This window comes from Moschus berezovskii, chromosome 3 (genome assembly GCF_049115385.1).
Source record: "Moschus berezovskii isolate FMDL1 chromosome 3, NW_MosBer_1.0, whole genome shotgun sequence".
NCBI lineage: Eukaryota > Metazoa > Chordata > Mammalia > Artiodactyla > Moschidae > Moschus > Moschus berezovskii.
The window spans coordinates 52,528,890-52,550,250 of NC_142462.1; the positions used below are offsets into that span (position 1 = coordinate 52,528,890).

A 21,361-nucleotide genomic window follows, 5' to 3' on the forward strand; every position below is an offset into this window, starting at 1 on the left:
TTAACAAGAACTCCCGTCTCTCTTCATTATGGCTTTGATAAGTAACCAAGAAGTATTTGGAGAAGTTTTTACAGAGCAGCCTGTCAGACACCAAGAAGACGTTCTTTTGAGTTTTGTTCAAGTCATACCATTTTGCAAGGAGATGAGAATTAAGGTTAAAAAATACTATTTATATTTACTTAATTAGTATAACATACTAATTGTAAATTTGGGGGAGATAAATTGGTCAAAAGGAAAGTAGTATTAGGAGAATTAATGGAAAGAAACAAAGTATCACTGGTTCAAGACAGCTTCATTGATTTACTAACTTCCTTGATGCTACCATTACATTTTTATGTAATGTAATAAATGTAATAGTAATTTTTAATTACTTAATATTTATTCCTAGTTTTTTCCATTTCCATGTAGATAAAAGTACTCCATATCATGTGCAATTAAATGCTTGAATCATCAACAGTGCATAAATGCTATAAAGACTTGATGATTCAAATTTAAGTTCTAATCATCTACTCAATCAGCAAGTCCTGTTTCAGTGCTGACACTAGGGAAGGTTGGTGCTATAAACTCCATATTATATACTTATTCATAAAACAACTGTGGTTTCAGAGAGAGAATACAAAGTGTATTCCAGCAGTGGAAATGGAAACCAGAAAAAAACAAAATACTTTGGTGCTTCATAGGAAGGAGAGGTTGAATCTGATTAAGTGGGTGAGAAAATAATTCTTCAGAAGTTGGAGAGCTGAATTATTCCAACTACAAACAGAAATAATGATTATGTGACATGATACAGGTGCTAACTACCACTATTGTGGCAACTGTATTATAATATATAAATGTATCAAATCAACATGCTGTATGACTTAAATTTACACATTGCCATATGTCAAATATATTTCAATTACAAAAAGAAAAGAATTCATCAGTGAGAGTGCATGTGAGCCGTCCCTGAAGAATGGGAAGCATCTCAGAGGTAGAGACAGGACAAAGACGTTTAGGTGGAAGGACTGTGAGCAGACACGCAGGAGGCATGTCTAGAGCATAGCATGTGGTTAATGTGTTTTGGTTTAAGTGTAGAACATTGGTAGAGAAGGCTGGAAAGATTGGTTGACTTTGGCAGACCATGAGTTGTAGTCAAAGGTGTTTGAGCTTAATATGGTAGGCAGTGGGGAGTCATTAAGGGTTTATGAGCAGTAGAATGATGTATCAAAGCTGTGCTTTGTAAGAACCAATCTGTGCTGCTGAAGACATGTGAAGTGGAGAAGACTACTCAGAAGACTACTCATTAGACAGGAGAAGACTACTCAGTGGACTACTGATTTAATGAGGGCCAGAATGAAGGTGGTAACAGTGCAAAGAGAGGAGATGGGATGGGTGCCAGGAATACAGGGAATTAGAATTAAAAGGATGGAGTAACTAATTAGATGTGAAAAATGATAAATCAAAGACTAAATTAAAATGTAGAGCTGGTGAATAAGTGAGAGGCAATGCCATCAAGAGAAATAGGAAAATCAGAGAGAGGAGTTGGCAGAAGTGGGAAGATAGGAAGTTCACTATTAAACATGTTGAGTTGAGGTGCCAATAATTCAAAGGTGTAGAAAAGCGAACAGGCAATTAAAAGTACTAAATTAAATGTTGATGAGCCAGTCAAGGTTGGATATGCAAATCTTGGAGTTGCTCTTAAAGATATGATACTTGAAGCCAGAGGATGAATGAAGTTCTTAATAGTGTGAATGTCTATGAAGAGAGAAGAAAGCCTGGGAGAAGTACTAAGAAATGCTGATATTTAGATGGTTGAGGGAAGAACAGCCTAAAAGGAGATAGACGTAGCTGTTAGGAATGTAAGAGGAGAAGCAGCCAAGAACCCAGAAGCTGAGGGGAAAGAGAATTTCACCAGCTGGAGAAGACAAGAGTGCCAAATAGTACAGAGAAAACGAAAAACGAGGAATGGGTGAAAGGTGTTGCATGTGGTGTTCAGAAAGTCTATGATGACTGTAAAGATGCAGATTTAGTGACACTTTAATTCTTAAATTTCTGGGGACAAGTTTTTTGTTTTTCTTTTTTAAAAGAAACAAATTGGCTTGGCTAGAGAAGAAAATTTCAGTCTCTTCAGTTCTGGATTGATAGAAGCAACAAAAGAGGAGGCCCCAACCAACTTAATCAAAAATACGAGTGTGATGTGGGCCTGGGAGAGGAAGAGCCTTCACTCTTAAGGGACGTGGCTTGGAATTAGGGGTAGTGTAACACTGGATGTGACTTTGAGCATCCTTCATGTCACTAAGGTAAGGATAGTGCTGAGGTGGTGGTAGCATTCGAGCGGGCTTGCCTCACCCTCCAGTCTCTGAAGGAGAGTTTAATACAAAGCTGAGGAAAACAGAAAATTTGCCTTTTTTCTTCAACTTGGGAATTCTTCTTACAAAACTGAAACCCTATGCATATTAACTCCCCATTTCCCCCTTCTCCCAGCTACGAACACATTTTTATTTATGCTAATAAGGATTCTTTCTGTTAACTGTCACTGTAGCACATCTTTTTAAATAAGGGCATTAGAACAACTGATCTGTCTCTTTAAAATGATCCAGTAATAAACTGCATTTCTGTAATGTCCCTTTTTACTGTTTTCTGCAATAAGACAATAATTGATAGTGCTTTATCTTTCTCTCTAATTTGTCTACTAATTACCTCCTATGCCTTCTCTTTCATTTTTCTATATGAGTAAAATATGCATTTATTAATAAGAAGTGAGAGTCCTTTTCAAATCTTTGAGGATTTGGGAGGTTTCAATTGGGCTAATGTACAGGTTTGCTGTTTGGAAGTCAGAGAGAAAAGAAAAATGGAAAGATATAATGAAAAAGGACACATAAAGAAGCAAAGCTTGATGTGTGAAATAGGCATAAACAGAAAATGGTAGAGAAATTAGTGGGAGAGAAAGAGAGACAGAAAGGGATAGAGACAAAGAAAGAGATAGACAGAGGCACCTACTTGAGCTTCTTATTTCCAAGGTTTGTAAAAGTGAAGTCAAGATTACATATCTGAGATATAATACAGTTGCATGTCTTGCTATGTCTCAATATATCTATGTTCAAATAATCCTATAAGATAAAGGCCTTTGTGAAAGATAACTTTTTATTCATAAAATAAAGTCTCTTTTAATGAATGAAATAAATCATTTCCTTATAGTTGTTCAAATAATCTTTCTCTCCGTACTCCCTCCCCCAAATGTAACACCAGACTGCCTGGAGGAGCTGCTTCCCCTTACTTTAAACTGCATCATATATCCTGGCTGTATAATGAGTTCTCTGGAGGAGAGTGCATTGTGAGTCTTGTCCTTCTTTTTATTTGGCCAGTAGAGGTGGAAGGATGGATTGCCACAGAATCCTGCTGTCCTCACTGCATTAGGGTAAAAACTCCAGTTTTCTTCATGGGAGGTGCCTTCTGTTAAGATAAATTGGAAATAATATGGCATATTATTCTCTTAAATTAATTGGTTTATTGTTGAGCTACCTGAATGTCTATGCTGTAGCTCTTTGCTTACCCTTCAAGATTGATTTTTATTTTCTTTAATTGGTATAATATATATAGTAATCAAATCTAGAAAAGATTATTAAATGCTAGTACAACAATTACCCAAATTTTAAAATATAATTGCTAGTCTGGGTAACTTTTACCATTGCAAGATTCTTCCTGGAATACTTTCAAACCATAAAATCTGTATCTCTGTGTATAGAAATTCTTAAGGAAACTGAAATTATTTGGGGCTGCTGAAATTTCAAATTATATTTAGAGCAAGATATTTTGTCTTTAATGGGATTTATTAAATTCTTTGTTGACATTTCAACACGCAGTCAACATTGAAGATGTATAAACTATTAGGCAAAATAATAGCTAACATTCGTTGATCAGAAAATATATGGTAGGCACTCATCTAAATGCTTTTCATGTAGTAATTCATGTAAAGACATAAGCAGACAAAAGATATACAGGGAAGACTGCTCAAAGTCTTGTTTCTTACCATCATCAAAAGTGTCAACCAGTTGACTGGGATTGATTTCTGCTCCGCCAATCAAAATGTTGTCTAGTGCCCACTGAGCACGCTCTACCCCGGAGACCACAAGTCCATTGCTGATCACAAAAGGCTGCCACCAGCGAAGTCGAGTTGTGTTGGTAAGAGCCTCTTCGGGAAGAAGTATGTAGTCATGTCTGACTGAAATGTATTTCTGATAATCCATCTCATGGAGTAAAGTCCAGGTAATTCCTATAAAACAAATATACCAACATAGTAATATACTGGAAAAAACACAACAAACCACCAATATATTGCAGTTACTGCAAGTTCTCCAAAGAGATCTTCAGCCAGATAATGAGAAGTGATTTCATTGACTTTAACGTAGGTATTCACACATTGTTTCAAAATGAGACTGATGATTTAAGGGGAAGGGTATTTAGAAATATTTGGGCAAAAATAAAAATACCGAGGTAAAAATTAAATATTTTCTGCTTCTAAAGTTTTGTTCTCGATTCCTATATGCATTATTTCTCATAAATAATGAGAAACACCTGTGTTTTAAATCTTTCTAGATAAGATACTCCTAGTATTTTAAAATATAATGATTATAATTCTATGCAATTTGTGATTTGTTGGAGGAATATGAAGCTTCTCTCATCAACTGATAAGACAGTAGGTGGAATGTTTAAATTACTTAAGAAAACACCCCTGAATTCCTAAAATACTTTTAAGGTAGGGTCATCTATTTATCTGCCAGTTATTAAGAATGAAACCTATCCCCTAGGTTAGGGGGGATTTTCTAAAGACCTCATGGTACTACTGGTCTGGTTCTAGCTACTTCAAAATAACGAAACAAAATCTTGTTAAAATAGTGTGTGACAGACTCACAAATTGACTATAGTTTTCCACAACTACTAATGCTTTCTTATAGATTTTCTATACCATTTATTATATGCTTGTTCACACAAAAGCTTTTTAAAACACTTTAAAATGTTTTTAAAATTATATTTTACTCGGAAGACTATGCAATTGTAATATTTATAATCAAGCTTCAGCTATGCCTCGTGATTATTGTCTTTACTCATAAGCTTGGAGTTTTTTTAAAATGTGATTTCTCTCTTTTACCTTTTTGGGTAGATTTTGTACAACACAGAAGTTACAAATATAGAATGTGTAATGGGTGGAATGCAACCAAGGTCTATAGCTTTCTCTTTGTGACTTTCACTATTTGCATTGCCAGGTCAGCAAACTTTGTGGAGACTTTTCTGAGGGGCAATGGATGGAATTTGCGAATCCACTGCAAGGCATGGCTTTCACCCCTGAAACGTGCCTCCATCTGTAGAGTAGTCCAACAGCACGCCTTCCTTCCGACAGATGGGCCGATGGCAGGAGGTCATGTTGTTCTCACTACCAATGCGCCCCCAGTACTGCAGGAATCTAAATGCAAGCACAAATTAGCCATCAGAACAGATAGTTAGAACACATTATCTACTCAAGCCCTGGATAACAACTTCTTTCATAGGTGTGTTCTTGTGTGGGGGCCAATTTGCTAAGCTGTAACCAAGACAACAAAAGTGACTTACTTTGCCCCTCTGAGATCCAAATCTTGAGTAACAGCTTGTCTCACTGTGGATCCCCCGAAATAGAGCGCAGTGTCCTCTGCAAGAATCCCACACTCGGTACAAGTACTTCCACCTTCCAAGGACATCCATAAATCAGGCTTGATTTCTTCACTGTCAAAGCGTTCCTTCAGAAAAGTCTGGAAAAAAGTAAGTGGTATGTGCTTAACAGTAACAACTTCAAAGAATGATTATAGAATAGTTAAGCAATACAAAGTTAAATCTTGGACCTTAAAAAATTAGAGCTGATTTCAAATGCTTTTCTGAAAGATATTAAAAGAAACCCAACACAATACGTCCACAATATTCTTGTCCATCATCTATTGATGATCATTTAAACTGCTTAAATAATGCTTAATTATTGGAATTTAAAATCTAGAAAGAACCTTAAAATAGAACAATTGTAAAGTTGAGTTTAGTAATACTCCTATTTGCAAAAACTTACTTAAGCATATACTCTCAAAATATTTATTTATATATTATGGAAAGTACTCTTGTAATTTATTATGATATTACGAAACAGGAACAAAAAATTATAAAAATTAAAGGAATAAGATAAAACAGATGTTTTAGCACTTCCCCCTGTCCCAGTGTTCCCTGAATGATTGTCTTATTCTCCCTGGAAATATGTGCCCCCTCCACTCCCTGCACTTTGGAGACTATTTTAGGAACCCAGGACCCTTCAGTTTCTAACACAGAACAAACTTAAAATGTCTATTTGGTTAGGCAGGGACATTTAAAACCAAACCTTTCTTTATGAAGTCAAAAGAAAACAACCTTGGAAGGCAATTTAAAGGACTTTTCACATGTTTATCAGGGCCAAGATTCAGGATGATAGGGAGAAGAACTCAAAATCTAGAATAAAATATTTCCCGAGTCTCCAGTTTATCCTGTTGATTAAAAAGGACCACCAACCAGGAATAGTCTATTTCCCAAACAGAATAGAAAACAAAATATTAGGGTTCATTATGGCTAATTTTACGTTCAATTATTTCATTTCCTCACATCATAGTCAAGATCTTGATTTTCTATTCATTTTGTCCAGAGGACATTCTTTTTGTCCACAATACAGTTTTGCATTAGGTTGAGGCAGGTTTTTTTAAAATTTTTTCTTTTTGTATTTTTAGTGATAGAAATATGTCATGAAACCAATATATTATAGTTGTAACTGTAGTAGCTGTTTACAGAAAAACTATACCTTTTCACTTCTTAGGTAGGCTGTCTAGTTGCTATCTTATTATATGGTTCAGATGATTTACATAGACCCTCTTCAAATTTGGAACATAATCAACTCTATAGTTAAAGACATGTGGTCAACATGTTAGACTTGCCTCACCTCACTGATGTTAGCAAACAAATGCAATTTATAACTGGAGGTTTATATGTGAGAACACAAGAGTCAGAAGACATGCTTTGGCAATCATGTTAAACTCTCATTAGAACTATCTGATTCAGGGTTCATAATATAGATTTCTACAATTTCTTATCCAACTGAGGAATGCTAATGGAATTTAAATGTTCACGAAAGACTCTCCATCAAAAAAATTATTCATTACCTGGGGCTACATTTCTCATGTTATAATCTCATTTGATAACATACAAACTAACAGCTTCAGATACAAGTGAGCATTGTTCCAATTTTATGTTGTCAATCTGTCAGTTCCAAAGGTGTAGAAAAAAATCACAGTTTTTTAAAAAATGTATTTATTTTTGGCTGCTTGGGTCTTACTTGCAGCTTGCGGGCTTCTCTCTAATTGAAGTGCATGGGCTTAGTAATTGTGGAGCACGGGCTTAGTTGCCCTCTGGCATGTGGGATCTTAGTTCCCTGACCAGGGATCAAAACTGCATCCCCTGCATTGGAAGGCATATTCTTAACCACTGGACCACCAGGGAAGTCACAGAATGACAGGTTTTATTTACATTGTTTGTCACTTATACACTCAATTTCAATCACTTGTACTTTTTTAAATTTAGTCATTTTTCTGTTATTGTAAGATAAATACAGTATATTTATTCACAGAGTGTATATATATATATATGGCAATAGTGTTAAATAACTATTTATTTTGCATGTTAAATAATGGTATAATAGCTAAAATTTGCAAGAATAACCTCTCTATTCTTATTTGATATGCAACCACATTTCAGCAGTCAACAAATCAGAATACTTTCTGAACAAAAATTCTGGTGCCGTTCCCGCCTTTTTAAAAACCTGTTTTTTTGTGCGTGATAATGCATCAATATAATTTGCTTTATTTCATAACAACAGTATCCTCCTAATTTAAATAGTATATCTACTGAAAAAAGTGAATTAGGAAGGTTTAATATTGACTTCAACAGTCTGCTCTAAAAAACCCCCAAAATAGAGTATGTTCTTTAATCTATACAGACTGGTTTATACTATTTAGTGGGTAAAACATACTAGCACTTGGTCCTAATATTCTTGTATTTAATAAACCCTATATATATACATATATATATATATAAGATTCTATCCAAAGATTTATTTACTGGGAGTCCCAAAGAACGTGGTTATAAATTATTAGTCTCACTCTTAAGTTGGCTCTTGATGCACGACCTGCAATGAGGGTACATGCTTTCTTCAGGGGCTTTAACTTTACCTTCAGAGTGTGAGTCAAGTAGCAGTTTGGCCCAGAATATCCTGGATCACAGATGCACTGTTCCTTTAAGCAATCTCCATGGCCTCTGCAGTTGTCCAAGCATTCAGGGCCTAGGTAGAAATTGTCAATTGCCCACTGCATATCTGAGTGCTTCTGGTAGAACCGAAATCTTACTGGACTATTGGCAACACAAGAGCAAAGGAGTGAAGAACAAAAGTTAACTTTATTCGGCTCCATATTTCTGCATGTACATTCAGTATTCAAGAGAAAAAACATTTGAACCATTCTGACAAGATGAAATGGGTTAACAAAAGATGTTTTTGGACCATCATTATCTATTTTTAGTAATGTAAGTTTAAAGCCAGTTCAACTTACATTTTAAAATATGTGAGTAAACTTGTAAAACAAAATGAAAATACAGTGGAATCTCTACGCCAAGCAAAAGGAACATTTTAAAATGCAAATCTGTAACTATTAAAAATCAACTTATGAACTGCAGTTCAGTGGCTGCAATGCAATTTAGATTCGTTAACTGTATTTCTGAAATTGTACAGAAGGTAAATCAGTCCTTTGATAGTGCCTTGTCAGCATACACATGGCCTTCAGGTGGCTGGGGAACAGCAACTTCTGAATCCCCCAAAGATAATCAATATTCTCAGAGTAACTATGCTAATAAGAAAACAATTTTGAAGGGTTATATTAAAGGAAGATTTCCCTGAGATTTTAATTTTATCATTGCTCTTCTCTGTCCTCTGGGGAAAATAGAAGTGTCATAATTAACCTTATATTAAAATATTCCACCCTTTTTTGGTGGAAAGAGTTCAAAGTACATGAGGGAACATCCTGGGAAGATATAAACATTCTGTATCTGTTTCTGGTGGTTACATGGATTATACAATGGGAAGAAATTGTGAGGAACAATCAAAATGTGTTCATTTTACTGACTGTAAATTATATACCTCATTATAAAAAGAGAGCGAGAACAAGCAGGGGAAATGAGGCAATGAGGGTATGGTGGCTCTCCAGCACCCACTTCAGCCCAGGTGAATCATATGAGAATCATCATAACATAATTTCCCTAACGGTTGATGGAGTAAGGAATGGACATTCTTGAACTAATTTGTAGCAGTGAGATGTAAAGAGGTACTTGCTCCAGATTTGCTGGAAAGTAAAGCAACTCTCTTTCTCTTCCATTGGACATAGGTAAGGATGCATTGTGCTCCAGCTTTCTGGGAGACATCTATGTTCACAGAGGACACTAGTCTGAAGACTGAGTGTGACATCCGTGTGTGGACAGTGGAGCAAAGAATAAGAGTAAGAGAGTAAGAAATAATAATGTCCTTGAAGACACTGTTGACCTTGTCAACCAACCAATCCTAGAGTCCACTTACCTTTGGATTTTTTTTCATTATACAGATAATATATTTCACTTTCAATTGAGCCAAGTGTAATTTAATTTGAATGGAATTTTCTGTTACCTGCAGCTGAAAGTATACTGATTGTTATCTAGCATGTTAACTGACTAAGCCTTTTAGATTTGTTCCAGAAAACTGTGAGTGATCATGCAATAGACAATCTCTATGGGACTTTTTTTGCCTTGTCTAAGTACCTTATTCAAAGGCTCTATGTGTTCTGGTCATATATCTTGAATCTGTTTCACAAAAGTTTCTTCATTTAGCCAGAAACTGTGACATATGGTGGAAGTATAACTATCATTTTCTTTAATGTATCTTTTTCCCTAATTTTACAATTGAAGGGAATTTTTTTGTAATTGCCTAAATTAACTTATCCACATGCTTTCCAAAAAACAGTTTAATCATCTTGGCTCACTACTGTCTAGGCTAATTACTTTCCACTGCAGGTGCAGAACATAATACTTTGATAAGAAAAAAAATGAAACCTACAAACTACGTTTGTACAAACAGCATGGAGAGTTAGGATTTATACAAGTATTAAAAGCATGATAAGTTAGGTTTTCTCTTGGCTCCATCTATCATGGATTGACAAGGGACCAATGTGGAAAGCACAATTTACAAGGTCCATAAGGTAACATATACCTTTTCAACTGGCTCCAAGGCCACCACTATTGCTCACAGAACAATAGTGAGGTATGGAAAATGGAAGAGCCTGTCAGAGTCTATCTTGACAAGTCTGAGGATTACATCTTGAGGTCTCCTTAAATTAGTTCATCATGAAGGTCACTAATGAGTGAACTTTAGAGTTAGGAAGGAAGAGAGCATTTTACCGACAATTACACAGTACTTTCAGGCTGACCACAGTGTCTAAATCCACTTCTGAATGCTTAGAACCAGGTTTTAATTTTCTACTTACTTTCCAACTAAGCTTTCAGGAAGTGGGTAGGTGATCCTTTTCCACCCTTTAGTTGGAAAGAATACAGATGGTTGAGAAACGCTTCCAGAGCATTTTGCATCCGCAGGTAAGCACTGAGGAACCAGATAATTCCAGCTCACACCAAAGTCTGTAGAGTACTGAACATGAATTTGATTCTGGGTGACTTTTTCAGATACTTTACATCCAACAGAGATCTAATAAAAAGAGAGATGCAAGATTATTAAGGTATTAAAACCATATTGCATACTTCTGCTCTAAGGACTTGGTAGTAAGAAAGCTGCTGATTATTTGACAGATGCTGCAACACATCCATTTCTTTTCAGGTTCATTATTTGCTGTGCTGATGAATGGTGGAGTTGACATGGTTGCCCTAGGTGACAAATTATAGAAAGTGCCAAATATATTGTCCAGAGAGTTTGGAGAGAAGCTGAAAGCTGTGCTTCTGCAACAGCTGGCTGATTGCCTTGGAAGGCCTGGGCCTGCTCTTACAAATTGTTGTTTGTTGTGCTAATGGTCTGGCACTTCTGTTTGGCAGAATGCAGGATTGCTAACAGCTTTACCAAGTTTACTGTTTTGTTATACAATTTATGACTCTCAATAAATCACTTCCAACTGCAAGTAAGATGCAGTGAAGTAAATACAGAGGGTACTTTTGATAAGACACAGCTTCTTTGTTGATGGAGACAGTCATAATACAACATTTGTTGCTAATACAGTGGGAATGAGGTAGACAGAATAAATTGGTTGACATAAGATCTTAGCTAAAATTGATGTTGGCATTAATGCTGATTATGCCTTTGTTTTCTATAATTTTCTTTCTCCAGAAACACTGAAATGTTTTTATTAAAAAAGTAGATATAACCACAATCTTCTCTTAAAGGAAAAGAATGCCTACGTCTTATAATGATTTAAACTCAGGGAATTGAAATCAGTTTTCTACATTTTATTATCAATATTTTTCTCTATTAATATTTAGTCTCAGAAGCACATTAAATCTTATGTAAGTTCATCTTAGGGCTTCCCTGGTAGCTCAGCTGGTAAAGAATCCACCTGTAATGCAGGTGACCCCACTTCAATTTCTGGGTCTGGAAGATTCCCTGGAGAAGGGATAGGCTGCCCACTCCAGTATTCTTGGGCTTCTCTGGTGGCTCAGATGGTAAAGAATCTGCCTGTAATGCCAGAGACCTGGGTTTGATTCCTGGGTTGGGAAGATACCCTGGAGGAGGGCATGGCAATGCACTCCAGTGTTCTTGTCTTGAGAATCCTCATGGACAGAGGAGCTTGGCAGGTTACAATCCATGGGGTCTCAAAGAGTTGGACACAACTGAGCGACTAAGCACAGCACATAGCACAAGTTCACCTTGAAACAGTTCAAAAATAAAATACTTTTAATCATTAAGTTATATATATTTGGGATGTATATTCCGTTCCATTCCATCGCTCAGTCGTGTCCGACTCTATGCGACCCCGTGGACTGTAGCCTACCAGGCTTCTCCGTCCATGGGATTCTCCAGGCAAGAATACTGGAGTGGGTTACCGTTTCCTTCTCCAGGGGATCTTCCCGACCCAGGGATCGAACCCGGGTCTCCCGCATTGGAGGCAGACGCTTTAACCTCTGAGCCACCAGGGAAGCCCGGGATGTATATTATCTTAAAAGTAAATTTTGTTAATAGTTTTCAATGTATGTATTAAGTCAATAAAAGATTGTATGATCATTGTCTCTACAATTTTTTTTTCATTTTTATATTCCTGGTATATGGCTGTTTATATAGTTAAAATCATAGGGCTTGTGATTTCTATCACATCTCCTTTCAGCTAACCTATCTGGTCTGTGAAGAAGACAGATAGAGCTTGAAGAATTACAATGGATTGTTGTACACTGGGCTTCCTAGGTCGCCCTAGTGGCAAAGAACCCACCTGCCAATGCAGGAGACTTAAGAGATGTAGGTTTGATCCCTGGGTAGGGAAGGTCACCTGGAGTAGGAGGGATACATGGGCAGCCCATTCCAGTATTCTTGCCTGGAGAACCCCACAGACAAAGGAGCCTGGTGGGCTACAGTCCATGGGGTTGCAAAGAGTTGGACGTGATTGAAGTGACTTAGCACACACACATAGTTAAGGTCATAACATTTTCACCTTGAATTGCATGATCCAGCCTTCAGTGGGGGTCAGGTCGTGGGTCACCGCATATACTTCTCTTCCATCGTGACTGCCACAAATCATGACACCATCAGGGGAGTCACAGAATCTTTCTATTGTACAATCATCATGGAATAGCCAGTGCTCATTTACTTAAAAAAGAAAAACAAAAATTTTATTTCAGATTTATGACATACATACTTTGAAGCAAATTTTCACTTTAGGTAAGATCGATAATTATTTTAACTAGTAATCTCTCTTATTACATACCATCTACAGACAAAACACTAATATAAGCACATCATTTTAGGAACATAGATACTGAGAGACTGAGATATATCAAGTGTCCAATACTAGTTTGTTTTTCGTTTGTAACACATACAATGCATTCTTTTTTTTCCCCCTAAACTAGTTAAGTCTACATTTAGGAAAAAAGAATGCATTGTATGTGTTACAAATGAAAAACAAAGGGAAATGTACATCCATTTGTTTTTCTGACAGGTGTTTAACTTTTTAGGCCAAATCTAAAGAAAGAGGAAGATTTTTAGTAACATGATAGAGAAGTGAGTTAGCTATTTATACTCAAATTTTGGTAGTGTCTCCTGGGCAATGAAAAAAATTGTAATAACCATACTCTTATAACCAGAGAGTAGAATAGTGGAAGGGGAAAAGAGGACTTGTCGGCACAAGTGAAAGGGCACAAAGTTTCAGTAATGCAAGGTGACTAAGTTCTGAAAATCTATCGTACAACATGGGGGCTATAGTTAACAATTCTGTACTGTGTACTTAAAAATTTACTAAGAGAGATATTAACGTTAAGTGCTCTTACCAAAATGGAAAAATCAATATTATAAAAGAGGAGGGGCAGGAGGAAACTTTTGGAGATGATTGATAAATTTATGGCCTTTATTGCGATGGTTTCATAGGTGTATACATAAATCCAAATTCATCAAGTTGTATACATTAAATACCTATAGCTTTTTGTACATCAATTATACCTCAATAAAGTGATTTATAAAAAAGCTTCTAAGAGTCTAACAAAAATTTAAGCAGCAAGATTATGACTTGATCAGTGCTGTTGCTGCTGCTGCTAAGTCACTTCAGTCGTGTCCGACTCTGTGTGACCCCATAGACGGAAGCCCACCAGGCTCCCCCGTCCCTGGGATTCTCTAGGCAAGAACACTGGAGTGGGTTGCCATTTCCTTCTCCAGTGTGTGAAAGTGAAAAGTGAAAGTAAAGTCGCTCAGTCGTGTCCGACCCCTAGCGATCCCACGGACTGCAGCCTACCAGGCTCCTCCATCCATGATCAGTGCAGAGTAATCCTGTTGTGCCTCTCTCTCAAACACACAAGCGCGTGCACACACACACACGCACACCACACATTCATGTCCCTCACAATTTGCTTTCTCTCTTGGAAGGGGTGCTTTAACTTCATGATTTTATCCAAGAAAGGTTAGAAACTAAATACATCTATACATTTTATCTAATTCATGACACATTTTGATTTCACAGGCCCAACTTTTCTCTGGCAATTTCTTGGTTAGCTCCAGCATTCACAGTGGAGATGAACAGGTACAACTGGAAGCCTGGGTTACTGTGCAGAGTTGGATGGCCTCAGAAGAGAAGAGACCAAACAATTTAATTGGAATCCAGCCTATACCAGTGTTGTGTTCTTTTGATTTTGTGTGAGCTTAACATATGCCTGTAGAACAAGTATTTTTATCTCCAGGACTCAAATGGCTACCGTAATGTGATTATCTGTTAGTTTTCACTCCATTGGATTAGGAGTTACATTTAGTCCTACAGCAGAGGTACAGGACTCAAGAATCAAAAGGCACAGAAATCTGAATTCCAATAACAATATTCCTGAGTTTATTCTCTGGTATATATTTTATTATGTACTAGAACGCCACAATCTTGAAAAAGGGCTTACATTAATCAGCTAACACTAATCTCTTCTGCAGTGTCATAAATTACTTCTGTAAGTAGATATTACACTTTCTAGGAGCACTGTCTTTGCAAGATAAGCACGAGCTTAATTGTACATCCCAAATTAGTCTAAAATAAAAATCAGTATTTTCAGTACTTGAAAAAACATGTACTTGCTTTTATTCATATAGAAGTTGCACTTAAATTATTCTCTGATCATAAACTCACTTACATAAACCATTACATAGGGGAAAAAATGAATAATTTAGCAGTTCCAAATCAGATTTATATGTCTACTCAATAATCTTCTTGAAAGAGTTAGACTACTTGATACTGGTGAGGAACATTTCAAGCTTTTTCATTTTAAAAGGGTGATTTTCATTAAATATTTGCAATTATACCATTGTCCATGTGAAATACTAATCAATGAATTAATAAGAATAATCTAAATATTCAATGTTAAGATGATAAAATTATAATGGAATACTATATAGCTATTAAAATTATATTTTCAAAGAAACAAGGATAAGAGGAAATGATAAAGATTTAATTCTAAATGAAACAAGCAGGCTACAAAATATAAATAAGACTATAGTTTAAAATATGATTATATAAAGGCACAGAAAAAACTCTAAAAAATATCAAAATATTGATGATGGTTATCCTCTGGGTGATTTTCATCTTCATGATTTTCTGTATTTTCTTAATTTCACACCTTGAACATATATTGCTTTTACATTAAAACATTAATAATTAAGTATTTTAAGTTACTAAAATTCCCCACATTTCAACTATCTTCAGCATAGATTTCATTCCTCTGGAAGGTTCTTATCAGTCTCATTACTGCAAAATACATCCAGATCATTCTTTCTACATAAGATTCTAACGCAGAGTTCGGTATTGGCACAGTCTCACTGTCTGATAAATCTATAGTGGTATAGTCTATCTATTCCATAAGACTTGCAATATCGATACAATACATATAATTAAACATTACTACTTTACCTGAAGATACCACTTCAGGTTTTATGCAATATAACCAAGTATGTGGCATCACAAAGTCACATACTTAATATAATACACCACTTTAAAAAAGGGACCAGAATAACGTGATGAAATGAAAACAGGTCACTAAAAATAAGAATAGCATGGAGAGATCCTTGACAGTACACTAGGACCACTGCAATACTCCTATTAAGAATGAAGAGTAACAAGCATGACCCTGGATATTTGAAACATGAAATTCCATCACAAATGCATGTACAGCTAAACAAAATCCTTGTCCTTGGAGAGTAAAACAAACGTCCAAAAAATGCTGGCTTTCTAACCAAAATAAAAAACAAGAAATGTAGAAACAAAAATTTCCTCAGAGAAAATTACCCTATTAGTAAAACTACAGCATGCTATTTATTAAAACAAGCTTGCTGGCTTGAAAGAAAGAAAAGGTTTCGTCACAACGTAAAACCAGTAAGTTTGAGAGAGGAAATGGGAACACTCTTTTCACTGTTTCTGTAACCACTTGAGAATGTATAAAAGGTTCCACATTCCATTTTTTGGAAAAGACCCAAATGGATTTTCTTTTAACATCAATGAAAATTTACCTGCAGTTTTGTCCTCCATAAACATGTCGAAAGCGATTCTCCCCACAGGGCCAGCATCTGCAGGTGAGCGCTCGTGCTGGGGCACCGGGACACTGCTGAAGGTGTCAAGCATAACAGTCCTCTGGTCGGCAGAGCCTGAGATGAGGACGTTGTCAATGGCCCAGTCGTTCTGGTCCAGGCCATCGTGTCTTGGCTGCCACCAGCGGAAGCGAGTAGCAATCTCTTTAGCATCAGGAGGGAGAAGGATATTCACGAATCTGAAGAATAAATGATGGTGAGGGTGGGGAAAAGTATCCAGACATAAGACATTACACATCACACAGGAGATGAGAGGACTTTAGCTAAAATAATTTTTAAAAACCACGATAAATTGTCTTGATTTTATGGTCTCGTGTGTGTGTGCGCTAAGTCGCTTTGGTCGTGTCTGACTCTGCGACCCCATGGACCGTAGCCCGCCAGGCTTCTCTGTCCGTGGGATTCTCCAGGCAAGAATACTGGAGTGGGTTGCCATGCCATCCTGCAAAGGGATCTTCCCAACCCAGGGATCAAACATGCATCTCTTACACGTCAATATTGGTTTATGTCTACCAAAGTGTATATACCCTATGCCTCCTGATCTGAAGGAGGCCTAGGCAAACAGAAAACTGCAGGGTTCACCCTGGAGGCACAATGGTAAAGAATCCACCTGTCAATGCAGGAGATGCAAGCTGCTGCTGCTGCTGCTAAGTCACTTCAGTCGTGTCCGACTCTGTGCGACCCCATAGACGGCAGCCCACCAGGCTCCCCCGTCCTTGGGATTCTCCAGGCAAGAACACTGGAGTGGGTTGCCATTTCCTTCTCCAATGTGTGAAAGTGAAAAGTGAAAGTGAAGTTGCTCAGTCGTGTCCGACCCTTAGCGACCCCACGGACTGCAGCCCACCAGGCTCCTCCATCCATGGGATTTTCTAGGCAAGAGTACTGGAGTGGCTTGCCATTGCCTTCTCCGGGAGATGCAAGAGGCGGTGGTAAAGTCTCATCTTTTTAATCCATGCCAATCTAACTCCCTTTACAGTCCAAGTCTGCCTCTTACTATTAGCACTACAGGACAGGGCCAACAAGCCCCAGTTCATCCTGGGAAGAACCCTTAAGCTAAGAGCTTCAAAATGACCCCTTGGTTTTCATCTTTCACACTGAAGAGGTTTAGTTATTTTAGTTTTCCTTACACAGTATCTCCTTGTTGATTCTTTTACCCCCTTTTCTCTCTTTATGTCTTCCTTGAAGTATAATGACCAGAACAGTGGGTAGTATTCTAGATGGGGATCAATCAAAATCTATTCAAGGCTACAGTGTTGTTAGTTGAATTTCTAGTATTTGGAATTTAAATACATTTTTTAGACCATGTCCATCATTTTGCATACCCTTTGGGTTACAAGAGCTCAGTGGAGCTTGGTCTTAGGGAAGGAAAGTGTAGACTGTCAATCTTAGACCCTTACCTGTGTAGTAACTGGCAGTTTGGAGACTATGAGTCTTTAGGTAAATAATCTTTTTCGAAGTTCATTTTCCCATGCATCTCAAATTTGAAGCTCATGTGTGCCCTTCTCTTTCCTCTTTTTTTTGTAAGATCTTTTTATAATTTTTATCCACTAAATTGGCATGTTTAATTAAAATTTTAGAAAAGTATTAAGTAATATCAGAAATCTATCCATTCCTGGAAGGACACACAATCACACAGCTTTACCCAGAGCAATGACTTTCTTCTCATTTTTCTTTCTTGAAAAATTCTTGACCACATTTTAAAAACCTTTGGAGTGGAAATTTATCTAAGGCTGCTGAAAGTGTAAATAAATTATGACCACTGTTCCTACCTTGGTGAATTTGTTTCTCCTTCAGAGAACTAAAGTGGATTGGACAGTTATGCTTTTACCCTATAGAAACATAACTTCCTCCTCTCTGTATATTATGTTGTTTAAGTGTTCAGAAGCTCGTACGTGAGACACATTATAACTTTCTTCATAAACAGTTTACTTGGCTCATCTACCATCTTCTGCTAATAGGTGAGCACAGTTTTTTTGCACTATTACAATGTGTACCACTTAGTTTCATTTGGAATCCTTTATTGGTGTCCAACTTTAATGCATGTGCAGGATTTAAAATGTTTATGGCAGAGACTGCTGGCATTTCCTCAACTGCCATATTCCCATTCTCCCTTCATGTTAGGAACCCATCTTCTTAGTGAGGCAAATAGTCACCCAGAATAAAGACAACACGTCCAGTCTACCTTGCATCTGGGTGTGTCTCTGTGACAAAGTTCTGGCTATTGGAATGTGAAAGGAAGTGTAGGCAAGTGTTAGGAAGTGTCTTTAAAGAGAGACAGCACACTGCTCTTGCCCCATCCTTTTGCTTGCCAGCTGGAATGTGGGTTCTTTTGGACCATGAGATGTAGGTCAAGTGTAGGGTGTGGCAGAAGTACCAGCTAGCAGGAACCTAAGTCTCTAGTCCTGGTGAAGCCACTGGAGCAGCTCTGGGCAGCTTCCTTCTGGATCTAACTTACACTAAGGGAAGGAAAAAAAAAACTTCCAAGTTATTTTAGGTTTTCTGTAATTCACAGCTGAACGTGTTCTTGACTGATACATTGAATTTCAACGATCATTTAAAAGATTCTTGATTACTTTTATTTTACCTAATTTTTAGCTGGTATCTGGCTTGCCATGCACTGAGGGATTATCTATGTTTCTCATTTTATTCTGTCTCTTATTTGGACCACAATAATTTTTCCTCTCCCTTCTCTTCCCATCCCCTCTTTCATCTTTCCTCCAACCTTATCTCTTTCTCTCCTCTCTCATCCTTCTCTTCCACATTCTTCTCCTCCTACTATTTTATTAAATGTTCTTTTCTTTTTTTACTAATCTTTTGGCTTTTCTAATTGGTCACATTGTATTTTGCCCTTCAAGAATATATTCTTAAAAATGACACATACATTGTGTTTATTCAGGATTTTTCAGTAAGAAATTTAAAAACAGACTCTAGACTTCTTAAGGATATTTACATTTTATTTTGTTTATTTTAGAGAGGGCAATGTGTTTATTTTCTAGCTGCCAAGTCCCTAAAATGGAGTGAATACTATGTGAACAAACAAACTGGTTTTTTGTTTCCATTTTCCCAAAATGTGGTTGAACTTAATTATATATTCATTAATTTATATGGCTTTTTGTAGTCTATTCATTACTGGCACATTTATCTATTTGAAAATTTACAAACTAGTTGTTCTTGAAATAAAAATCCCAAACCAGTTGTTTATCCAGCTCAGAAACCTTATCCTCATGTTTGTCACAGAGGCATCCTCTAGTGGTGAGTGTGGTTCAGGTCTCCCTGTGGTCCCTGTGACAGATTGCTGGCAGGTCTTATCAAGCAATGTTGCTCAACGTACTAGTTACTAGAGATAAAACAGAATACAAACCCAGGTTTACTGTACTGGTCATAGAAGATTTCCATTAGCAGGTTCCAGGTAATTCCTCCATTGACAGAGTATTCTAAAAGAACACCTTGGTTACGGTTGTTTGGTGTAATCAGGCATCCATACATGAAGTAAAACTGGATAAACTCAGCATTCGTGAGGTTTAGATCCATGGTGACCAATAGCCGACTGCAGCCCTAAGAAGCAGAATGCAACAATACGGTGATAAGGAATCGTCATGACAGGTTCCAGGTGTTCCCTGGCTTCCATCCTTTCTTTTGTAATACAGCTCACACAGTACTGCAGTAATGATTTTCTTATAATTTCTCCTACTATACTAGCTTCCAGTATGGCCTCTAGCACACAGTAGGTGCACAGCACACATATGCTGAATTTTGAAATTTTAGTATTAGAATTTCAGAGAAGGCAATGGCAAGCCACTCCAGTACTCGTGCCTAGGAAATCCCATGGATGGAGGAGCCTGGTAGGCTGCAGTCCATGGGGTCGCTAAGGGTCGGACACGACTGAGCAACTTCACTTTCACTTTCACACATTGGAGAAGGAAATGGCAACCCACTCCAGTGTTCTTGCTTGGAGAATCCCAGGGACGGGGGACCCTGGTGGGCTTCCGTGTCTGGGGTCACACAGAGTCGGACACGACTGAAGTGACTTAGCAGCAGCAGCAGCAGTATTAGAACTTACAAAGGGCAATGTATCCTAAGGAGATTTTCTTTTGTTTTTTCTAAGCAATAGGAGAGCTGGAATTAAAGCAACTATTCTATATTTTTCTTAAACTATTTCTAGTTATTAATAGGTATCTGTTAGATTTTTAAAAGGCATTGGTTATTAACAAAATAGTGCATTGAGATGACTATTTTAATATGAAATTTTAAAATGATGTCCAAAAGTACAACTTAATTATAATTAGCAATATTAGTTGTAAACTTTTTAAACTTTTATATATTAATTATATATATATTAATATATATAATTTTATAAAATATATATAATTTTATAATTAATTTTATATATTAATTCATTAACATAGATTAGTAGTTGTTTCTTATTAATAGGTGAAACTATGGGGAAAACTAGGTATCAGAGTTCCATCTAAGTTAATACTAAAGAAGAAAGAGTACTGTGAACATTGCATTCTTAACCACTGTTGATGATTATAAAAATTCTGTATGCTGTATGTTCTGTTGCTACTCTTGGGCTAAAATACTAGTACACTTCATTGGCACAAATGCAAACTCTAAGGTAGGGCATGATAGGGAAACAAATAACTGACAGTGAATTTGCACTTTTTAAAAACTAAATTTACCTATGAAAGGTATTTAATCCTACTACTGGAGAAATTCTACTTTTAAACAAATCATCTTTGGCAGCAGTGAAGAATGATTATAAAATTTCTCAAAGCAATTTTCTAACATTGCTGCTATCATTCACAAAATAATTTGCTATAAATACAAATGTCTAGAAATTACTAACAGTTATTCTTGCTTGGGTAAGTTATATAAGGGATTAATTATTGTTAATAAATTCAGGAAACACCAAAGCTCATTTTCCAGATTTTTGGCTCCTTAAATCTCAAGTTGTTGCAAGCTCAGGAATTTTCAATTAAAACATCATCCAGATGGAAGACCCTCACACATTGTGCAAGC

The 21,361-nt window shown here is 36.8% G+C and overlaps 1 protein-coding gene across 1 annotated transcript in view; it reads right to left on the bottom strand.

Moving 5' to 3' along the window:
* Positions 1–21,361, bottom strand: part of RELN (reelin) — a 593,433-nt gene that overhangs the window by 25,494 nt on the left and 546,578 nt on the right. The window contains exons 49-57 of the mRNA XM_055420724.2: positions 19,701–19,894; positions 16,265–16,521; positions 12,732–12,886; positions 10,575–10,789; positions 8,244–8,421; positions 5,587–5,762; positions 5,334–5,440; positions 4,010–4,252; positions 3,257–3,432 (exon numbers count right to left, since the gene is read on the bottom strand). Of these exons, the coding sequence (XP_055276699.2) occupies positions 3,257–3,432; positions 4,010–4,252; positions 5,334–5,440; positions 5,587–5,762; positions 8,244–8,421; positions 10,575–10,789; positions 12,732–12,886; positions 16,265–16,521; positions 19,701–19,894 (1,701 nt within the window). The remainder of the gene's footprint in view (positions 1–3,256; positions 3,433–4,009; positions 4,253–5,333; positions 5,441–5,586; positions 5,763–8,243; positions 8,422–10,574; positions 10,790–12,731; positions 12,887–16,264; positions 16,522–19,700; positions 19,895–21,361) is intronic.